Source organism: Capricornis sumatraensis, chromosome 13 (genome assembly GCF_032405125.1).
Source record: "Capricornis sumatraensis isolate serow.1 chromosome 13, serow.2, whole genome shotgun sequence".
Classification (NCBI taxonomy): domain Eukaryota; kingdom Metazoa; phylum Chordata; class Mammalia; order Artiodactyla; family Bovidae; genus Capricornis; species Capricornis sumatraensis.
This window is the reverse complement of record NC_091081.1, coordinates 76613720-76630535: the sequence shown is the minus strand read 5'-3', so window position 1 is coordinate 76630535 and position 16816 is coordinate 76613720. Positions and strand designations below refer to the sequence as shown.

At 40.1% G+C, this 16816-nt stretch overlaps 1 protein-coding gene across 1 annotated transcript in view; it reads left to right on the top strand.

Annotated features, from left to right (window-relative positions):
• The first annotated feature begins 939 nt into the window (after positions 1 to 939).
• LOC138089585 (nesprin-1-like) overlaps positions 940 to 16816 on the top strand; it is a 155752-nt gene continuing 139875 nt past the window's right edge. Inside the window, exon 1 of the mRNA XM_068984968.1 lies at positions 940 to 1065. Coding sequence (XP_068841069.1) covers positions 940 to 1065 — 126 coding nt within the window. The remainder of the gene's footprint in view (positions 1066 to 16816) is intronic.

The window sequence follows — 16816 nt, the reverse complement described above, 5'->3', positions numbered from 1 at the left end:
ATCTCTATATTGTTTTCCATAGTAGCTGCACTAATTTATGTTCCTTCCAGTAGTGCATAGGGTTGCATTTTCTCTACATCCTTGTTATTTTATCCAACACTTGTTATTTGTTGTTTTTTTTGTAATAATAGGTTTGAGATAATATCTCATTGTGCTTTGATTTGCATTTTCCTGATAATTAGTGATGTTGAGCATCTTGTCACATACCTGTCGTCCATGCACATGTCTTCTTTGGAAAAATATGTGTTTAGATCCTCTGCCCACTTTTCAGGTTTTTTTTTTTTTTTTGATGTTGAGTGATATGAGTTCTTTGTATATTTTGGATATTAACATCTTACGAGATACATCATTTGCAAATATCTTCTCCCATTCTGTAGGCAGCCTTTCTGTTTTGTTGATAGTTTCCTTCACTGTGCAAAAACTCTGCAGTTTGATATAGTCCCATTTGTTCACCTTTGCTTTTGTTTCCCTTGCCTGAGGAAGAGTATTAAAAATATGTTACTAAGACCAGTGCCAAGGAGCACACTGCCTATGCTGTCTTCTGGATATTTACCTTTAGAGTCACCGTGGTAGAGACCATGTCCTGTTTATCTGTCTGCATCCCATAGAAGTTAGTTTTTTAAAAAAACAGCTTATTGAATTTAATTATTCAATGAGTTTTCAGTAAGTGAATGAAGATAAACATATGGCTAAAATTTCACAAATTTTAAAGCATTTGCTGATGATTTTTTTAAGAAAATAGTCAAATTGCTTAATATATTTGGAGCTTTATTGATTTTTCCTTCAAGATAATAATTGGCAAGATGAATTACAAGAGAAAATAATCTATATATATTATTATAGATAATTAGGGCTTCCCTGATGGCTCAGTTGTAAAGAATCTGCCTTATATATGACATATATATTATATATAATAATCATTTCTAGAAGTGTGTGACTATGAATTTTCTCATGATACAACTTCCTGACTTGTTATCTAACCAGATAATTCTTTTTCTTCTAGATGAACAAGAGATAGTACAAAAACGTACTTTCACAAAATGGATCAACTCTCATCTGGCCAAGGTAAATAAAACTCCCCAGAGTTCTATGTTTATTTAGTTTGAGCCAATAAATCATTTAAATTCACAGTATAAAATAGCACCACCACGATCACTGTCACTCTTAGTCAGTGTTGGCAGTCCTACGAATTTGATTGTCACCTAAGTCTGGTATTTGCTAACCTTGCCTTTAGATAATTGACAGATAACCAGAGTAAAGAGCAGTTACTTCATGTCAATTCCATGAATCCTGATGGAATATTTCATCCACTTCTTTCTTCTGACCTAACCTGTGTGCCATACCAGAAGGAGAATTTATGCTAGATTTTTGTTTGTATTTGTTTCTATTTGGAACAGAAAGAAACAATGAATGATATACGCTGAGCAGAGAATTTAATCTGAAGAGATTGTAATGGTGTCTAGACTCCCCTCTCAAGTGCTTTTAGAGAAAAGTAACTATGGGGTCAGGACACTACAAAGACTAATCATTCTGAGATTATGCATACTGATGTTGGATGGTGTCAGGCAACTATGTATTCATTCATTGTAATTATTTTGAACATAAATACTAATGTAAAGCAAATTCCCAGGTAGGTACATTACAATAAAATTAATCTCTTATAATGGTGAACAACTGTGTGAACCAAAAAACACTGCATTTGTAAAAATAATGTTGATGATACAATGATTTTCTGTGTTCAGTTAGAGGATCTTTGCTGAGGTGCTTACCTGTAGTGTTCAAGGTATAATCCTATTAATATGAGCAATTTTTGACTGGGGACTTTCCCCAAAGCTTCTTTTATCGTTCAGAAGCAAAACACGACAACTAATTTCAGTGGTATGGTACACATTTACCGCTTACTGTGTGTCTTTGCTCGGAGAAGGCAATGGCAACCCACTCCAGTACTCTTGCCTGGAAAATCCCATGGACGAAGGAGCCTGGTAGGCTGCAGTCCATGGGGTCGCTAAGAGTTGGGCACGACTGAGCAACTTCCCTTTCACTTTTCACTTTCATGCATTGGAGAAGGAAATGGCAACCCACTGCAGTGTTCTTGCCTGGAGAATCCCAGGGATGGGGGAGCCTGGTGGGCTACTGTCTACGGGGTCGCACAGAGTCGGACACGACTGAAGCGACTTAGCAGCAGCAGCAGCAGTGTGTCTTTGCTAGGCTTTGGAGACAGGAAAGAAGATTGTAAAACACTTTCCCAGGCCTTGAGAAGCTCACAGTCCAGCAAAAACTGGAGACTTGCATAACAAGTCTAGATACAGGATTCAATTGGCTTGTCTTTTCTAGGATCTGTCTCCAAAAACCTCTTGGTGAGATGGGAATTCTCTGGCCCAGTGGCTGCACCAAGAACCTGCCCTGTGACAAGGCACTGAAGGACTTTGGGGCCCATTTTCTCAGGCTTAGGAGGGTGCCATCTCTCTATGGCCATTACTTACACTAGAGACTGGTCATCTTTTGCAAAATTCCTGCTTTTCCAAAATAAAAATAGAGTTATTGTTTTTTCATATTGTGAAATAGTTACATGCTCATTGTAAATCATTTTAATAGTCCTTAGAAAAATGTAATGAAAGTAAGTGAAAGTGTTAGTCATTCAGTCGTGTCTGACTCTTTGCGATCCCATGGACTGTAGCCTGTCCGGCTCTTCTATCCATGGAATTCTCCAGGCAAGAATACTGGAATGGGTAGCCATTCCCTTCTCCAGGGGACCTTCCCAACCCAGTGATCGGACCCGAATCTCCTGCACTGCTGGTGAACTCTTTACCATCTGAGCTACCAGGGAACCCCAATGAAAGTAAAAATCACCTTAAATCCCACAATCCTGATGCAACCATTACTGAAGTATTCATCACTGTTTCCCTTCACATGGACATGCATAATTTCATGTAAATGCCTCTAGAGGATACTGTTCTGGATGCCTGACTTCACTCAGCACATCCTCCCATGTCAATAGATACAGAGTCACAGAAACATTTTAATGGCTGAATAACATTTTTATTATAAATATAATAAAATTATAATTACAAATTAGCTATAATAGTTGCCTATTAATGATCACTTAGATTGTTGCCAATTGGTTAATATTATATAAAATACCACAGTGAAAGTCCTTGGGCATGTATATATCTGTACACATGTGTTATTTTTTTCTACTTAGAATAAATTTCTAGAAGTAGGTGGATAGTCCACAAGTATACACATTTATGAGCTTCCCTGGTAGCTCACCTGATGAATCTGCCTGCCATGCAGGAGACCTTTATTCAATTCCTGGATTGGGAAGATCCCCTGGAGAAGGGATGGGCTCCCCACTCTAGTATTCATGGGCATCCTCATGGCTCAGACAGTAAAGAATCTGCCTGCAATGTGGGAGAACTGGGTTCGATAACTGGGTTGGGAAGGTCCCCTGGAGAAGCGATGGGCTCCCCGCTGCAGTATTCAAGGCATCCCTCATGGCTCAGACAGTAAAGAATCCGCCTGCAGTGTGGGAGAACTGGGTTCGATACCTGGGCTGGGAACATCCCTCAGAGAGGGGCATGGCAACCCACTCTAATATTCTTACCTGGAGAATCTCCATGGACAGAGGAGCCTGGAGGGCCACAGTCCATGGTGTTGCAAAGAATCTGACATGACTGAGTAGAGCACAGCACAGGCACATTTATAAATTTAATAAATAACCAAGAACTTAAGAGAATGCCTCTTTCCTCACACTATTAATAATCTTTAAGATTAGCAGTATTTTTAAATCTGAGTGGTGAAAAAGTTTTTAATTATTTTCATATTTATTTTTTCATGGAGTTGAATATCTTTGTGGGAGGTTTTAAAGCAGAATTCCTGGGATGTACTTATTTACATACTGAATTCTTAAAAAGAAGTTAAAATCAGAATGTGGGCTATGGCACACAGTATACAAAGGGCCTTTGTAGAGAGACTGTAGGCCAGGAGCTCATTTTCTACTTTACATTTATCACCATTCTTTCATTGTTTCAAATTGCTTTGCATGTTTTTGTGCTGAATGGGTATTGGAATACCAGTGTGTATCCTTTTCCATTCTTTTTCTTAGTCCTGCTAGGAGACCTTGCTCCTGCTATTTCCCTTCTAAATATCTAAGTCCTACCTTTAATGTTTAGTGCAAACCTTTCTCATTCATGAAGTCATTTCTGACCGCATGTGAAACAGTGAGCCAGGCCCCAGCAGATGCTCCAGAATATAAGCAGTTTCCCTGGCAACCATCCCCCAGTGCCATCCCCCTGTCTTCTCTGCTCTTCCTGCCTCTGGTTTGGTTAGAATCTGAAGTCTCAGCACTCCTCCAGAACCTGCAGCAGGAGGAGAAGTTCAGTGTCTTAAGTGATTTCATACTATTTCCTATCTCACCTTCCCAACAATGCTGTGAAATCTCTAACATATGCTAATTATTGGAATTCACAGTGGAATATTACTTAGCCATAAAAAGAAATACATTTAGACCATTGGTAGAGGGGTGGATGGACCTAGAGTATACAGGTCATACAGAGTAAGTCAGAAAGAGAAAAATAAATATTATATATTAATGCGTGTATGCGGAATCTAGAAAAATGGTGCAGATGAACCCATTTGCAGGAATAGAAATGCAGACAGGAAGCAGACATGTGGAGACACGGGGAGGGGGAGGAGGGGTGGGGTGAACTGGGAGGTTGGAATTGACATATATACACTATCACGTGTAACTAAATAGCTAGTGGGAAGCTGCTGTATAGCCCAGGGAGCTCAACTCAGTGCCCCGTGGTGACCTAGAGGGATGGCGTGAGGGTGAGGTGGGAGGGAGGTTTAAGGAGGAGGGGACATATGTATACATATAGCTGATACACTTCGTTGTACAGCAGAAGCTAACACCGCATTGTAAAGCAACTTGCTCAAATTAAACAAAGAAACCGCAATAGCTCTGAGCACAACACTAAGCACCATTTGCTTAATAAAACAGCAACAGCAAAGAGTCTTTATCTTTCCTTACTTTATGAGACTAGTAAAGACATCAATCACATGAGGAAAAATAACAATTAATTTCTGGCACTGTGCTAGGTGCTTAACCCAGGTTATTTTATAGCGAACTTCATCATACACCTGGTCGTTGGTGCTGTTGAGGTTTTAATGCAGATGTAAGCCTGAAGTCCACTTGGTTTCCCTACGTTACACCATTTTATGTGGATGGTATCATTTGGAAAGACCCAGAAAATTGCTATCTCCACAACTACTCTGTTAGAAACTTACTGCCATAGAGATTTTGTTGTTGTTTTCTCCTCTGTTCTTGTTATTTTTTGTTTTCCTGTCTCTTGACAACTGAAACAGAGATGCCGATACTTGTTATCCAGAACTTATCTATAGTGACAGCATAGTATCTTGCCAAAACCACAGCTTCTTTGGAAAATATTTTCCTTTTTATGATTCACTCATAGTTGGAAAACATTTTGAAAATCAGATCTGACCCCATGACCCTGCTTTGACACTTGAGAGTTTTAGGAGAGCTACAGAGTGCCTGTTCACGTCTGTGACTGTCTTGGCAGCTGATGCCGTGGTCCCTTGTTCACCCTTCTCTCTCGTCCCCACCCTCTGCTCACCTTTATCCCTATCTGAGTTTCCTCCTGTCTGAGTTTCCCCCAGGCTTGTTTCTCGCTCATTCTCCCTCCCACCCTGCTCCCATTCCTGTGTCACCCCCATCTCTCCCACCCTATCTCCTCCTCTGTCACACCTCCACCCAGCTCCCTTCCATCTGTGTCTCAATCCCCAGTCCCTGCTTTATCCCCGTTTCCATCTCTATTTCTCTCTGCATCCCTTCTCTGTAAAAAAAAAATATATATATGCAAACTAGGCTTCACAGTATGGTTGAAATCACCATACATATCCACCCAAATTTAAATGGAAACACACACTTCCCTCCCCAAAGCGATGTGCTCACTTGCTTCTGAGATTAATGCCTTTCTTGCAACAGAAGCAGGATCAGGTTCATATCTTTGATCTGGCCTCTGGACATTGTAGAGCTTCCCTGGTGGCTCAGCCAGTAAAGAATCCACCTGCAATGCCGGGAGACCTGGGTTTGATCCCTGGGTTGGGAAGATCCCCTGGAGAAAAGAAAGGCTACCCACTCCAGTATTCTGGCCTGTATAGTCCATGGGTTCGCAAAGAGTCAGACACAAATGAGCGACTTTCACTTTCACTTTCTAGACATTGTGTCACTTTTCCTGTTGTCTCTGTGAGGAGGCTTGCTCCCAAAGCCATTGTGTGATGCTGGAGTGTGTCTGTCAGCCTGTCACCCCAGGTGTGGACAACACGCACCTGTACAGACACACAGACACACACATCTTAGTTACCTGGGTTCCACAGAAGCATGTATCATGCCCAGAGTCTTATTAAGTCTCCTGTGAAAGCAGCTTCTTAGATTTTTGGTCCTCAGCTCCTACTTACCCTTTTGTCCTCCTTATTTTATTTTTTAAATAAAGTATAGTTGCTTTATTGGGGTATAGTTGCTTTAGAGTGTCGTGCTAATTTCTGCTACACAACGAAGTGGATCAGCCACATGTTTACATAGACCCTCCTCCCTTTGGACCTCGTCCCCCAGTCCTCACACCCCATCCACCTAGGTCACAGAGCACTGAGCTGACCTCCCTCTGCTATACGGCAGGTTCCCATAGCTATCTGTTTTACCTTTTAATGATACATAGATATCTTCCCTAGCCTCTGGTTTTCAGTCATAGAGCAGGCCCCAAACCATACTTAGAATAAAAGTATTTATCATTAGAGAAGGAGCCACAGAGAGGCAAGTTGATCTGCCTCAAGGCCTTTTCTTATCCTCTAGAGAGTCAGGAGCCAACTTTTCTTCTTGCTTCTTGCTTATTAAATACCAAAGGCCAGTAGTTTGTCCTGTAACTGACAGTCTGCCCCAAGGATGGAGCCCTAATTGCTGTCAGCCTTGAAATGACCTGGTGTTTTGTAATTTGTTGGGTCAGATTGAGTCCAGTTTGGTGTACTGTTTGTGTTCATTTACTTTGTCCAGTAAATATGCAGCCGGCTTAGACCTGGTATTAGTCAACTGTGGCCATAGACTATGTGCCTTAAACCAGGAAAATTTATTTCTTGAAATTCTGGAGACTGGGAAGTTCAAGATCAGTGTGTCGACAAATTCAGTTCCCAGTTCTCTAAAAATGAGAAAGGAGAAAAGTGCTAACTTGGCAGGAAAAAGAAAAGTTTCAACTTTTTTCTAGAATGCAAGTTGTAAATATTTTGCAGGATCTCTATTGCCTTGAGAGATTGTATATAAGTCATGAGGATTTTTATGGATTTAAACTAGGATGATAAACCATCTCACCCTAAATTCTGTTATAATGCCTTACTACTATAGTGCCTTCTTTAAAACGCAAAGTTTTCTAGTTTGTGTCAACAAACTAAACAAAAATAAATAAAGCTTTTATTTTAAAGAACAATTTATAAGACTTCTTATTTAGAAAGAAAGCTTTGTGTGTCAATTATATTTCAATAAATTCGGAAAAAACGATTGTATCTGTTTTCTCAAAATCTTTTTAGGAAATTGACCTTTTCCAAAAAAAGGTGGTGACAGGTTTAAGAGCTGTAATGTTGAATTGAGAAGCAAGAAAATTTCCTCTTCTGTCCTATGGTCATTTAGTCTTGGCTACACAGGAGATGTTCAAAAGATGCTTCATGGACATGAATTTGGGGAGGCTTTTTATTTCAGTTTTGTTCTAGGCTGCTTTTCTCAGTTGCAAATAAGTAAAGTAATTACTGCTAATTAAATAAAAGAATAAACTCTTTCATGGATGACATTTTATTCGATTGTAAAATTCTTTATAAATATTTTGACAAGAGTATGAAGTGATAGGGTGCAAATGAGAGAACAATCTGTTTTCAAAAAGCATGCTTTTCTCAAAACGAAATTTTTATTAAAAGTAAGAAAAAAAACCTGAAATTTTCTGTAGATTGTTCAAATTTGTGGATACAATTATCAGTTTTTTAAAAAATATTTGCTGTTTTCAGATTCAACACTATGCTTTTGTGATTATGCTAAACATCACAAACTGTCGATACAGTGTGCTATAACATTAGCAAATTTAGTGAATTCTGTTTATTTTATATACCTGGTCATTCCTTTCAGGAAGGGAGTTTCATATTTAAACATGGACCCTATAATTTTCTTCCTTTTTAAGAAGAAACCTCTTTCTGTTCTGTCTGCTCTGTTAGTGAAAGAAGGTGAGGTATTTGTTTTTTAATTAGCCCAATAGCAATCCATGTAATAGTTTTTCAAAGTTGGATCCTGATTCAGCGCTGGCTATCACCACTCATTGCTAAATATCTTTCTAAATTCCAGGGCCGCTCTTCATTGAACTCGTATCCTTGTGCCAATTACTGGGCCTTAGCTACTTTATCTTTTCTTTAAATCTCACAACAAACAATCAAATATAAGTATTATTTTCACCACGTTATAGATTGTGAGCCCGAAACTTAGAATTAGTTAATAAGCTCAAGGTCATATGACAAGTAGGTGGAAAACTAGATTTCAATCCCACGACTACGAAGTTTGGGCACTAATCACTGTGATATATGCCCATGCTTCGTTTGATGAGCTATTCATGTAGCAAAGACTTTTAAAGCACCTCTTATGTGCTACAGATTGTGGGCACTATGGTGAACAAAAACAGCTATAATCCACGCTATCATGGAACTGACGGTGTAGCAGAAAAGACAGCAATTACAGACGTGTGTGTGTGTGTGTGTGAAATCCCACGAGTGGGGAAGTCAAGGGTGTTAGGGAGCACAGGGCAATTGCAACCAACCACTCAAGTAACCTGATGGAGGGCCTTAGGTTTTCAGAGGGAGAAACATCTGGAACCTGAGAAATGTCTTGAGATTGGATAGGTAAAGGAGCTAATGTTTTCAAAAGTTTAGGGTAAGAAAGAGCTTGGTACAGTAAAGCAGATGGAGGAAGCTCAGAATACCTGCAAATACAGGTTCCAGAGATGGGTTGGCAACAGAGAGAACTGAGACTCAATCGAAGGTCACCCGTTAAACGGGTTCGGATGCTGTGTTATGGGCACTGGGACACATTAAAGAATCTTAGGAAAAAGAAATGGTCACTCTGGGCTAAACCCCTCTCTCAATCTCCTTCTCTCTGTCTTTCTCCCTCCCTCCCTCCTTCCTTCTCCCTCTCATCTCTCTCTCCTGCCCCCTCTCTCATTTCCCCACACCCTCTCACATAGACAAGTAAAAGTGAAGTTGGAGGGAACTTGCAGTAAGTCAGATGAGAGGTGAGGATACTCTGGACTGAAACAGTGCTGGGGGGATGGAGAAAAGTGGATGTACTGAAAAGTGTTATCCAGGGGTGGATTTGATACAATCGAGTCATTCCTGGGAAGGTTCAGGGAGAAGGAGTCAAGAATGACTTCTAAATTTCTGTCTTGAACAAATGATTAGGATCATTCACAAAGAGAGAGAATATAAGAGACTTTGGGGGAAAAACTAATGGGTTCAACTACAGTTCAGTTCAGTTCAGTTCAGTCGCTCAGTCGTGTCCGACTCTTTGTAACCCCATGAATCGCAGCACGCCAGGCCTCCCTGTCCATCACCAACTCCCAGAGTTCGTTCAGATTCACGTCCATCGAGTCAGTGATGCCATCCAGCCAGCTCATCCTCTGTCGTCCCCTTCTCCTCCTGCCCCCAAACCCTCCCAGCATCAGAGTCTTTTCCAATGAGTCAACTCTTCGCATGAGGTGGCCAAAGTACTGGAGTTTCAGCTTTAGCATCATTCCTTCCAAAGAAATCCCAGGGCTGATCTCCTTCAGAATGGACTGGTTGGATCTCCTTGCAGTCTAAGGGACTCTCAAGAGTCTTCTCCAACACCACAGTTCAAACGCATCAATTCTTTGGCGCTCAGCCTTCTTCACAGTCCAACTCTCACATCCATACATGACCACAGGAAAAACCATAGCCTTGACTAGACAGACCTTAGTTGGCAAAGTAATGTCTCTGCTTTTGAATATGCTATCTAGGTTGGTCATAACTTTCCTTCCAAGGAGTAAGCGTCTTTTAATTTCATGGCTGTAATCACCATCTGCAGTGATTTTGGAGCCCCCAAAAATAAAGTCTGACACTGTTTCCACTGTTTTCCCCATCTATTTGCCATGAAGTGATGGGACCAGATGTCATGATCTTTGTTTTCTGAATGTTGAGCTTTAAGCCAACCTTTTCACGCTCCTCTTTCACTTTCATCAAGAGGCTTTTTAGTTCCTCTTCACTTTCCGCCATAAGGGTGGTGTCATCTGCATATCTGACGTTATTGATGTTTCTCCTTGATTCCAGCTTGTGCTTCTTCCAGCCCAGCGTTTCTTATGATGTGCTCTGCATATAAGTTAAATAATCAGGGTGACAGTATATAGCCTTGACGGATTCCTTGTCCTATTTGGAACCAGTCTGTTGTTCCATGTCCAGTTCTAACTGTTGCTTCCTGACCTGCATACAGATTTCTCAAGAGGCAGGTCGGGTAGTCTGGTATTCCCATCTCTTTCAGAATTTTCCACAGATGGAGAAATTAACTTGGTAGAGATGGACCCATTTGATTTGGCAATTCGGAAGTCATTAGCCATCACTGGGAGTGACCAAGTCATGGCAGAAATCCAACTCTAGCAAACTGATGAGTAAACGAGAGGGGAAGATGCTGGGATCTGAGTGTGTATTACACGTTCAGGAGTATTAGCTAAAGTAGAACATAGGATCTGGTAAGAGCTGTTTCGATAGAGTGGTCCTAAGCGTGTGTTTATGGAAGGGAAAGCTCAAGAACTGGTAGAGAGGGATAGGCTGATAAAGAAGGAAGACAAGATTATTTTAAGACACAAGTCTCCTGAGGAGGCATGGTGGGGAGAAAATCTGGAGCTCAGTTAGAGGGTGGATATTTCTACAGAGATAAAGAATACTTCCACCAAAGTCCCCATCTCTGAAGCCAGAGTGGTGATGGAAGGAGGGTGTGGATGTGCCCAAGTTTGAGATGGGGGAGAGAGAAGCACAGAGTAGGGTGGACTTGAATTTGAGGAGATTCCCACCTGAAGACTGCATGCAGGTTTTTTAGGTCTAATACAATAGTCTACTTTTCTGAGCAGACGAATTTTTGAAAAACTTTTTTTTTTTTTACTTTAGAATATTGTATTGGTTTTACCATACATTGACATGAATCCACCACAGGTGTACATGAGTTCCCAATCCTGAGCCCCCCTCCCACCTCCCTTCCCATATCATCTCTCTGGGTCATCCCAGTGCACCAGCCCCAAGCATCCTGTATCCTGTATTGAACCTAGACTGGCGATTTGTTTCTTACATGATAGTATACATGTTTCAATGCCATTCTCCCAAATCATCCCACCCTCTCCCTCTCCCACAGAGTCCAAAAGTCTGTTCTATACATCTGTGTCTCTTTTGCTGTCTCGCATACAGGGTTATCATTACCATCTTTCTAAATTCCATATATATGTGTTAGTATACTGTATTGGCTGGAGAAGGAAATGGCAACCCACTCCAGTGTTCTTGCCTGGAGAATCCCAGGGAGGGAGGAGCCTGGTGGGCTGCCACCTCTGGGGTCGCACAGAGTCAGACACGACTGAAGCGACTTAGCAGGCATTTATAACACATTATAAACACATTTATACGTGTTTCAATGCCATTCTCCAAAATCATCCCACCTTGCCCTCTCTCACAGAGTCCAAAAGACTGCTCTGTACATCTGTGTCTCTTTTGCTCTCTCACATACAGGGTTATCGTTGCCATCTTTCTAAATTGCATATATATGCGTTAGTATACTGTATTGGTGTTTTTCTTTCTGGCTTACTTCACTCTGTATAATCGGCTCCAGTTTCATCCACCTCATTAGAACTGATTCAAATGTATTCTTTTTAATGGCTGAGTAATACTCCATTGTGTATATGTACCACAGCTTTCTTATCCATTCGTCTGCTGATGGACATCTAGGTTGTTTCCATGTCCTGGCTATTATAAACAGTGCTGCGATGAACACTGGGGTACACGTGTCTCTTTCAATTCTGGTTTCCTCGGTGTGTATGCCCAGCAGTGGGTAAACTGACAGTTAAAATGTCCTATACAGAGTGAAGTAAGTCAGAAATAGAAAAACAGATATCGTATATTAACGCATGTTTATGGAGTTGACAAAAACTGTACTGATGAACCTATTTGCAGAGTGGGAATAGAGACACAGATGCAGAGAACAGACTTTAGACACAGCAGGGGAAGGAGAGGATGGGAAGAACTGAGAGAGTAGCACTGAAGCATATACATTATCATATCCATATGCACTACATTACCTCACATATACATTATCGTATGTAATGGGAAGTTGCTCTGGAGCACAGGGAACTCAGCTTGGTGCTCTGTGACAACCTAGAAGGGTGGAATGGGGTGGGGAGTAGGGGGAGGTTTAAAAGGGAAGGGGCATGTGTAAACTTATGGCTGATTCATGTTAATGTATGGCAGAAGCCAGCACAATATTGTAAAGCAGTTATCCTCCAATTAAAAATAAATTTAAAAAAAGAACTAAATAAATATGTTCTTTCACATTTTAAAATGTATCTATCATGGCGAATTTCTAAATTTTAAGCAAGATTCAAAAGCTATTGTATAGTGTCACGTTGCCCCCAAAGATACCAGTTTAAAGATGTGTTTTCCAAAAATATCTCCCCTGAAGTTTTACTTTTAATTAGAAAATGATAGAGTAAATAATCTTAAAATTAACACTGGCTACACTCTGTTATCAAATGGTTATAGTTTTTCTTTTCTGTAAATTTGTCAAATGGAATAGAATGTTATATCTGTATTTAAATACCTTGGATTCATTGCTTATGATATATGGCTTTGAAATAAATATATGGTTTGACACTAAGTCCTTTGGGAAAAAAGATAGGTCTGAAACAGCCATTGTTTCATGTTTCTATAAAAGGAGCATCTCTTTCAGGATGCAATAAACAACCCACTCCACATCTGCCAGCCTTAGATCTAAGGGGCGGTGAAGGATAGGAACTGAAGTACCGACTCTCGGATGACCTCAGTCACAGGCATCTTCTCGCTTTTTAGATGAGCGGAGAAAAAAAAAAAAGCACTAAAACATTCTTTACATTCTGTGTGAGTTTGCCATAACAACGTGCAACATACTGGGTACGTTCAAATGAGAAATTTATTATCTCACCGTCCTCAAGGTTAGGCAGCCATGCCACCCTCGAGACTCTGGGCAGAATTCTTTGACTATTCCTCGCCTCAGGTGGTGGCCCGGAGTATATGGGATTCCTTAGTTTGCAGCTGCATTAGTCTAATCTCTGCCCCCGTGCCTGTGTGAAACAGTGTCCAAATTTCCGCTTTATATAAGGACATTGGTCGTATTGGATTAGGATCCCCCCCCACCGCCATGATCTCATTTTATCACTTTTCTAAAGATCCCATTTCCAAATAAAACCACATCCCAAGGTACCTGGGGTTTAAACTTCCATGTATCGTGGAGGGAGCACACAGTTCAACCCATAATAGGTTCTATTAAGAGCGCATTTTGAGACCAAGTCAAATACATAGACTCCTTTTAAAGGAACACTTTTGACACTCCATGCTTTTTAATAATCCATACTAGTAATGACTTTGATCGACATCCTCACAGACATAAAATATCACTTCGGTGGCTGCTTTTGTTCTTCTTCAGTTGTCTTTCCACCACTGGTATTAAAAGATAACATGGAAATGTTCAAAATTGAAATTTGATCCTTCGGTTTCTTGTACTCACTTTGGTGGGACGATTAATGAACTAAGATGAGGAGATTAAAGAAACAAAGAAGAAAAAGCAAATGTAATAATACACCCCAGAAACGATTCTTTAGTTGATTTTGTAAAACTAGTTTGGTAATCCTAAACATACTGATAAACTGTTTCCAAATATGCTACTAAAAGATTAAAAAGAAAATCGTCATTTCAAAATAAATGGCATTTATTAAGAGTTGGATATGACTGAGAAACCAACGTTTTGGGCTTCCCTGGTGGCTCGGGAAAGAATCTGTCTGCAATGTGGAAGCCTAGGGTTCTATCCCTGGGTTGGGAAGATCCCCTGAAGAAGGGAATGGCAACCCACTCCAATATTCTTGCTTGGAGAATTCCATGGACAGAGGAGCCTGGAGGGCTATAGCCCATGGGATTGCGAAGAATGGGACATGACTGAGCAACTAACATTAACATTGATTTGTTAATAACAGATAGAGACGTAGCAAAGTTTATGCAGACTGCCAAACGTTTTGATAATGTTTATCAAAGTTCCCTCTTTTAGAAATATTTTTTCTTAATACATTTATTTGATAAATATTTAAAAATGTCATTTGGTATGCTTAGCAAGATTCTAGATACTGAGACTGCAACAGTGAACAAAACAGGAGTAACCCTTTCACTAGGATGCTTTTATCCCATTTGAGGAGATGAACAGAAGAGAAAGAAAATAGCTCTTCTGTTGAGAATAAACTGAAGAGGACACAGGATGAAGGAAGGGGATAAGACAGGAGATTGTTGGGTCATTCAGGTGAGAGAGGACTGGCTTGGACCAAGGTCATAGCTGTGGAGGTGGTAAGAAATGGCTGGATTCTGGGTGAATTTTGAAAAATAAAATCAACAATTTGTTGATGGATTAGCTGTGGAGTATGAACAGAGATGGGTAAAGGGTAACTACAGCTTCATCCTGAATAAAACAAATAACTTGAGGAGTATGCTTCTTTTAAACTATATAATGAAAAAGAAAGATTACATGTGAAAGTTGTTAAGAGTAGTTTTTCAAGAAGATTTAAAGTTGAGCTGGAGGGCAAAATTATTGCCTTTGGAATATTTATTCCAAATCAAATTAAATAATTAAGGAAATGGAAATATTTATGCTATCTGTCATAGGAAGCAGTAAAGAATGGGAACTATCTTCTCATTTTTGCCAAACAGAGATGGAAAATAATCACAATAGTGCTGTTAAAAAGGGAGAGAAGGATAAACAGATTATGCATAGCATTTTTTTTTAATTACTTCACTTTGTTTCTGGAGATATTGGTAATGTCTAATTAGATTTTCTGAATAAGATGACAGAACCTTTTAGATGTTGGATTAATTTTATCTGGCTCCTGTCAGTGGTTATAGTCACAGTTTTACTCACCTAGTCCAGCAGTTTCTGCATTTTTTAGACAGTTTTGTGTGGTGGGCTTCTTGCCAACCACTGGGGGTAACTTGCTCCATGTCTGCAGGTCAACCTCACTTCCCTTCCCACTCTCCTCTCTGTTCCTGTTGTTTGGTTTATTGTCCCTGCCCATCAGATAACTGGCAGAGCATGTGAACATGCTCGACTGGTCCTGGGATGGGATGTCTCCCCATGCCCTGTTTCTCAGCCTGTCATATAGCTCCCACCTGGAACTCATATAAACCAGAGGCGGGAGTGATTCGTCTCACTCGCTGTAGAAGTGAGAAGCCTTTGTGTAAACAGAAGCATTGAGGTACACAGAATACACCTTGAGACCCAGCCTTTGCTTTCAGACGTCTTTATATACTGCATAGAAGGCCATCTGGGGAATATCTCAGGCTATGGTTTCACATCATGGTCAGCAAGCCTGATCGTGCCCGGCAGCATGTGTGTTTCAACTGGAGTGAAGCATTATCTGTGCTCCAGACTTCTCCTTTAGGTCTTTTCCAGTTCAGTTTTATTGATATCACTAGATATGTAGAAATCATGAATTTTCAAGCCTGAGATATGTATTTAGCAATTTAAAGTAAAATGCTAGAAGTTTTATATTATTAAATGTGCAGACATGGCCACAGGGGACATGGTGTGAGTGGGGCCAATTTGTGTCTATTCCAACATATATGGTTGATTTGTGTCTATTCCAGTATTTCTGTACATTTCAAAGTGATCACTGCAATAATCTAGTGTTACCATAAAAAGACATTAAGCAGTTATCGACTGTTTTCCTCACACTGTGCATTTCACACCTGTGACTCATTTATTTTGTAAATAGAAGTTTGTACCTCTTATGCTCCCTCACCTATTTTTCTCCTTCCCAAAACCCCCTTCCCTCTTGCAGCCACCTGTTTGTTCTGTATATCTGTGAATCTGTTTCTGTTTTGTTATGTTTATTCATTTGTTTTTGTTTTAAGATTTCACTTATAAGTGAAATCATACAGTATCTGTATTTCTCTGTCTGATTTATTTCACTCAACATAATACTCTCTGGATCCATTCATGTTGTCCTAAATGGAAAAAAAATATCATTTTTTTATGGCTGAGTAATATTCCATTGTATATTTATCACATCTTAATTCATCTCTTGATGGCACAGACTAGAATAAATAATTCTAGGATGTGTATTGAAAGACAAAAGACTCTGAATAGTCCAAACAATCCTGAGAAAGAACAAAACTGGAGGCATCATACTCTCTGACTTCAAACTATACTACAAAGCTACAGTAATCAAAACAGTATGGTACTGGCACAAAAACAGATGCATAGATTAATAGAACAGAATAGACAGCCCATGAATTTGAGCAAACTCTGGGAGATAGTGAAGGACAGGGAAGGCTAGCATGCTGCAGTCCACAGGGTAACAAAGAGTTGGACATGACCTAGCAATTGAACACACACACACACAGAGCCCATGAATTAATGCACATTTCTACAGGAAATTAAAATATGATAAAGAAGGTAAGGATATACAATGGAAGAATGGCAGCTACTTCAATA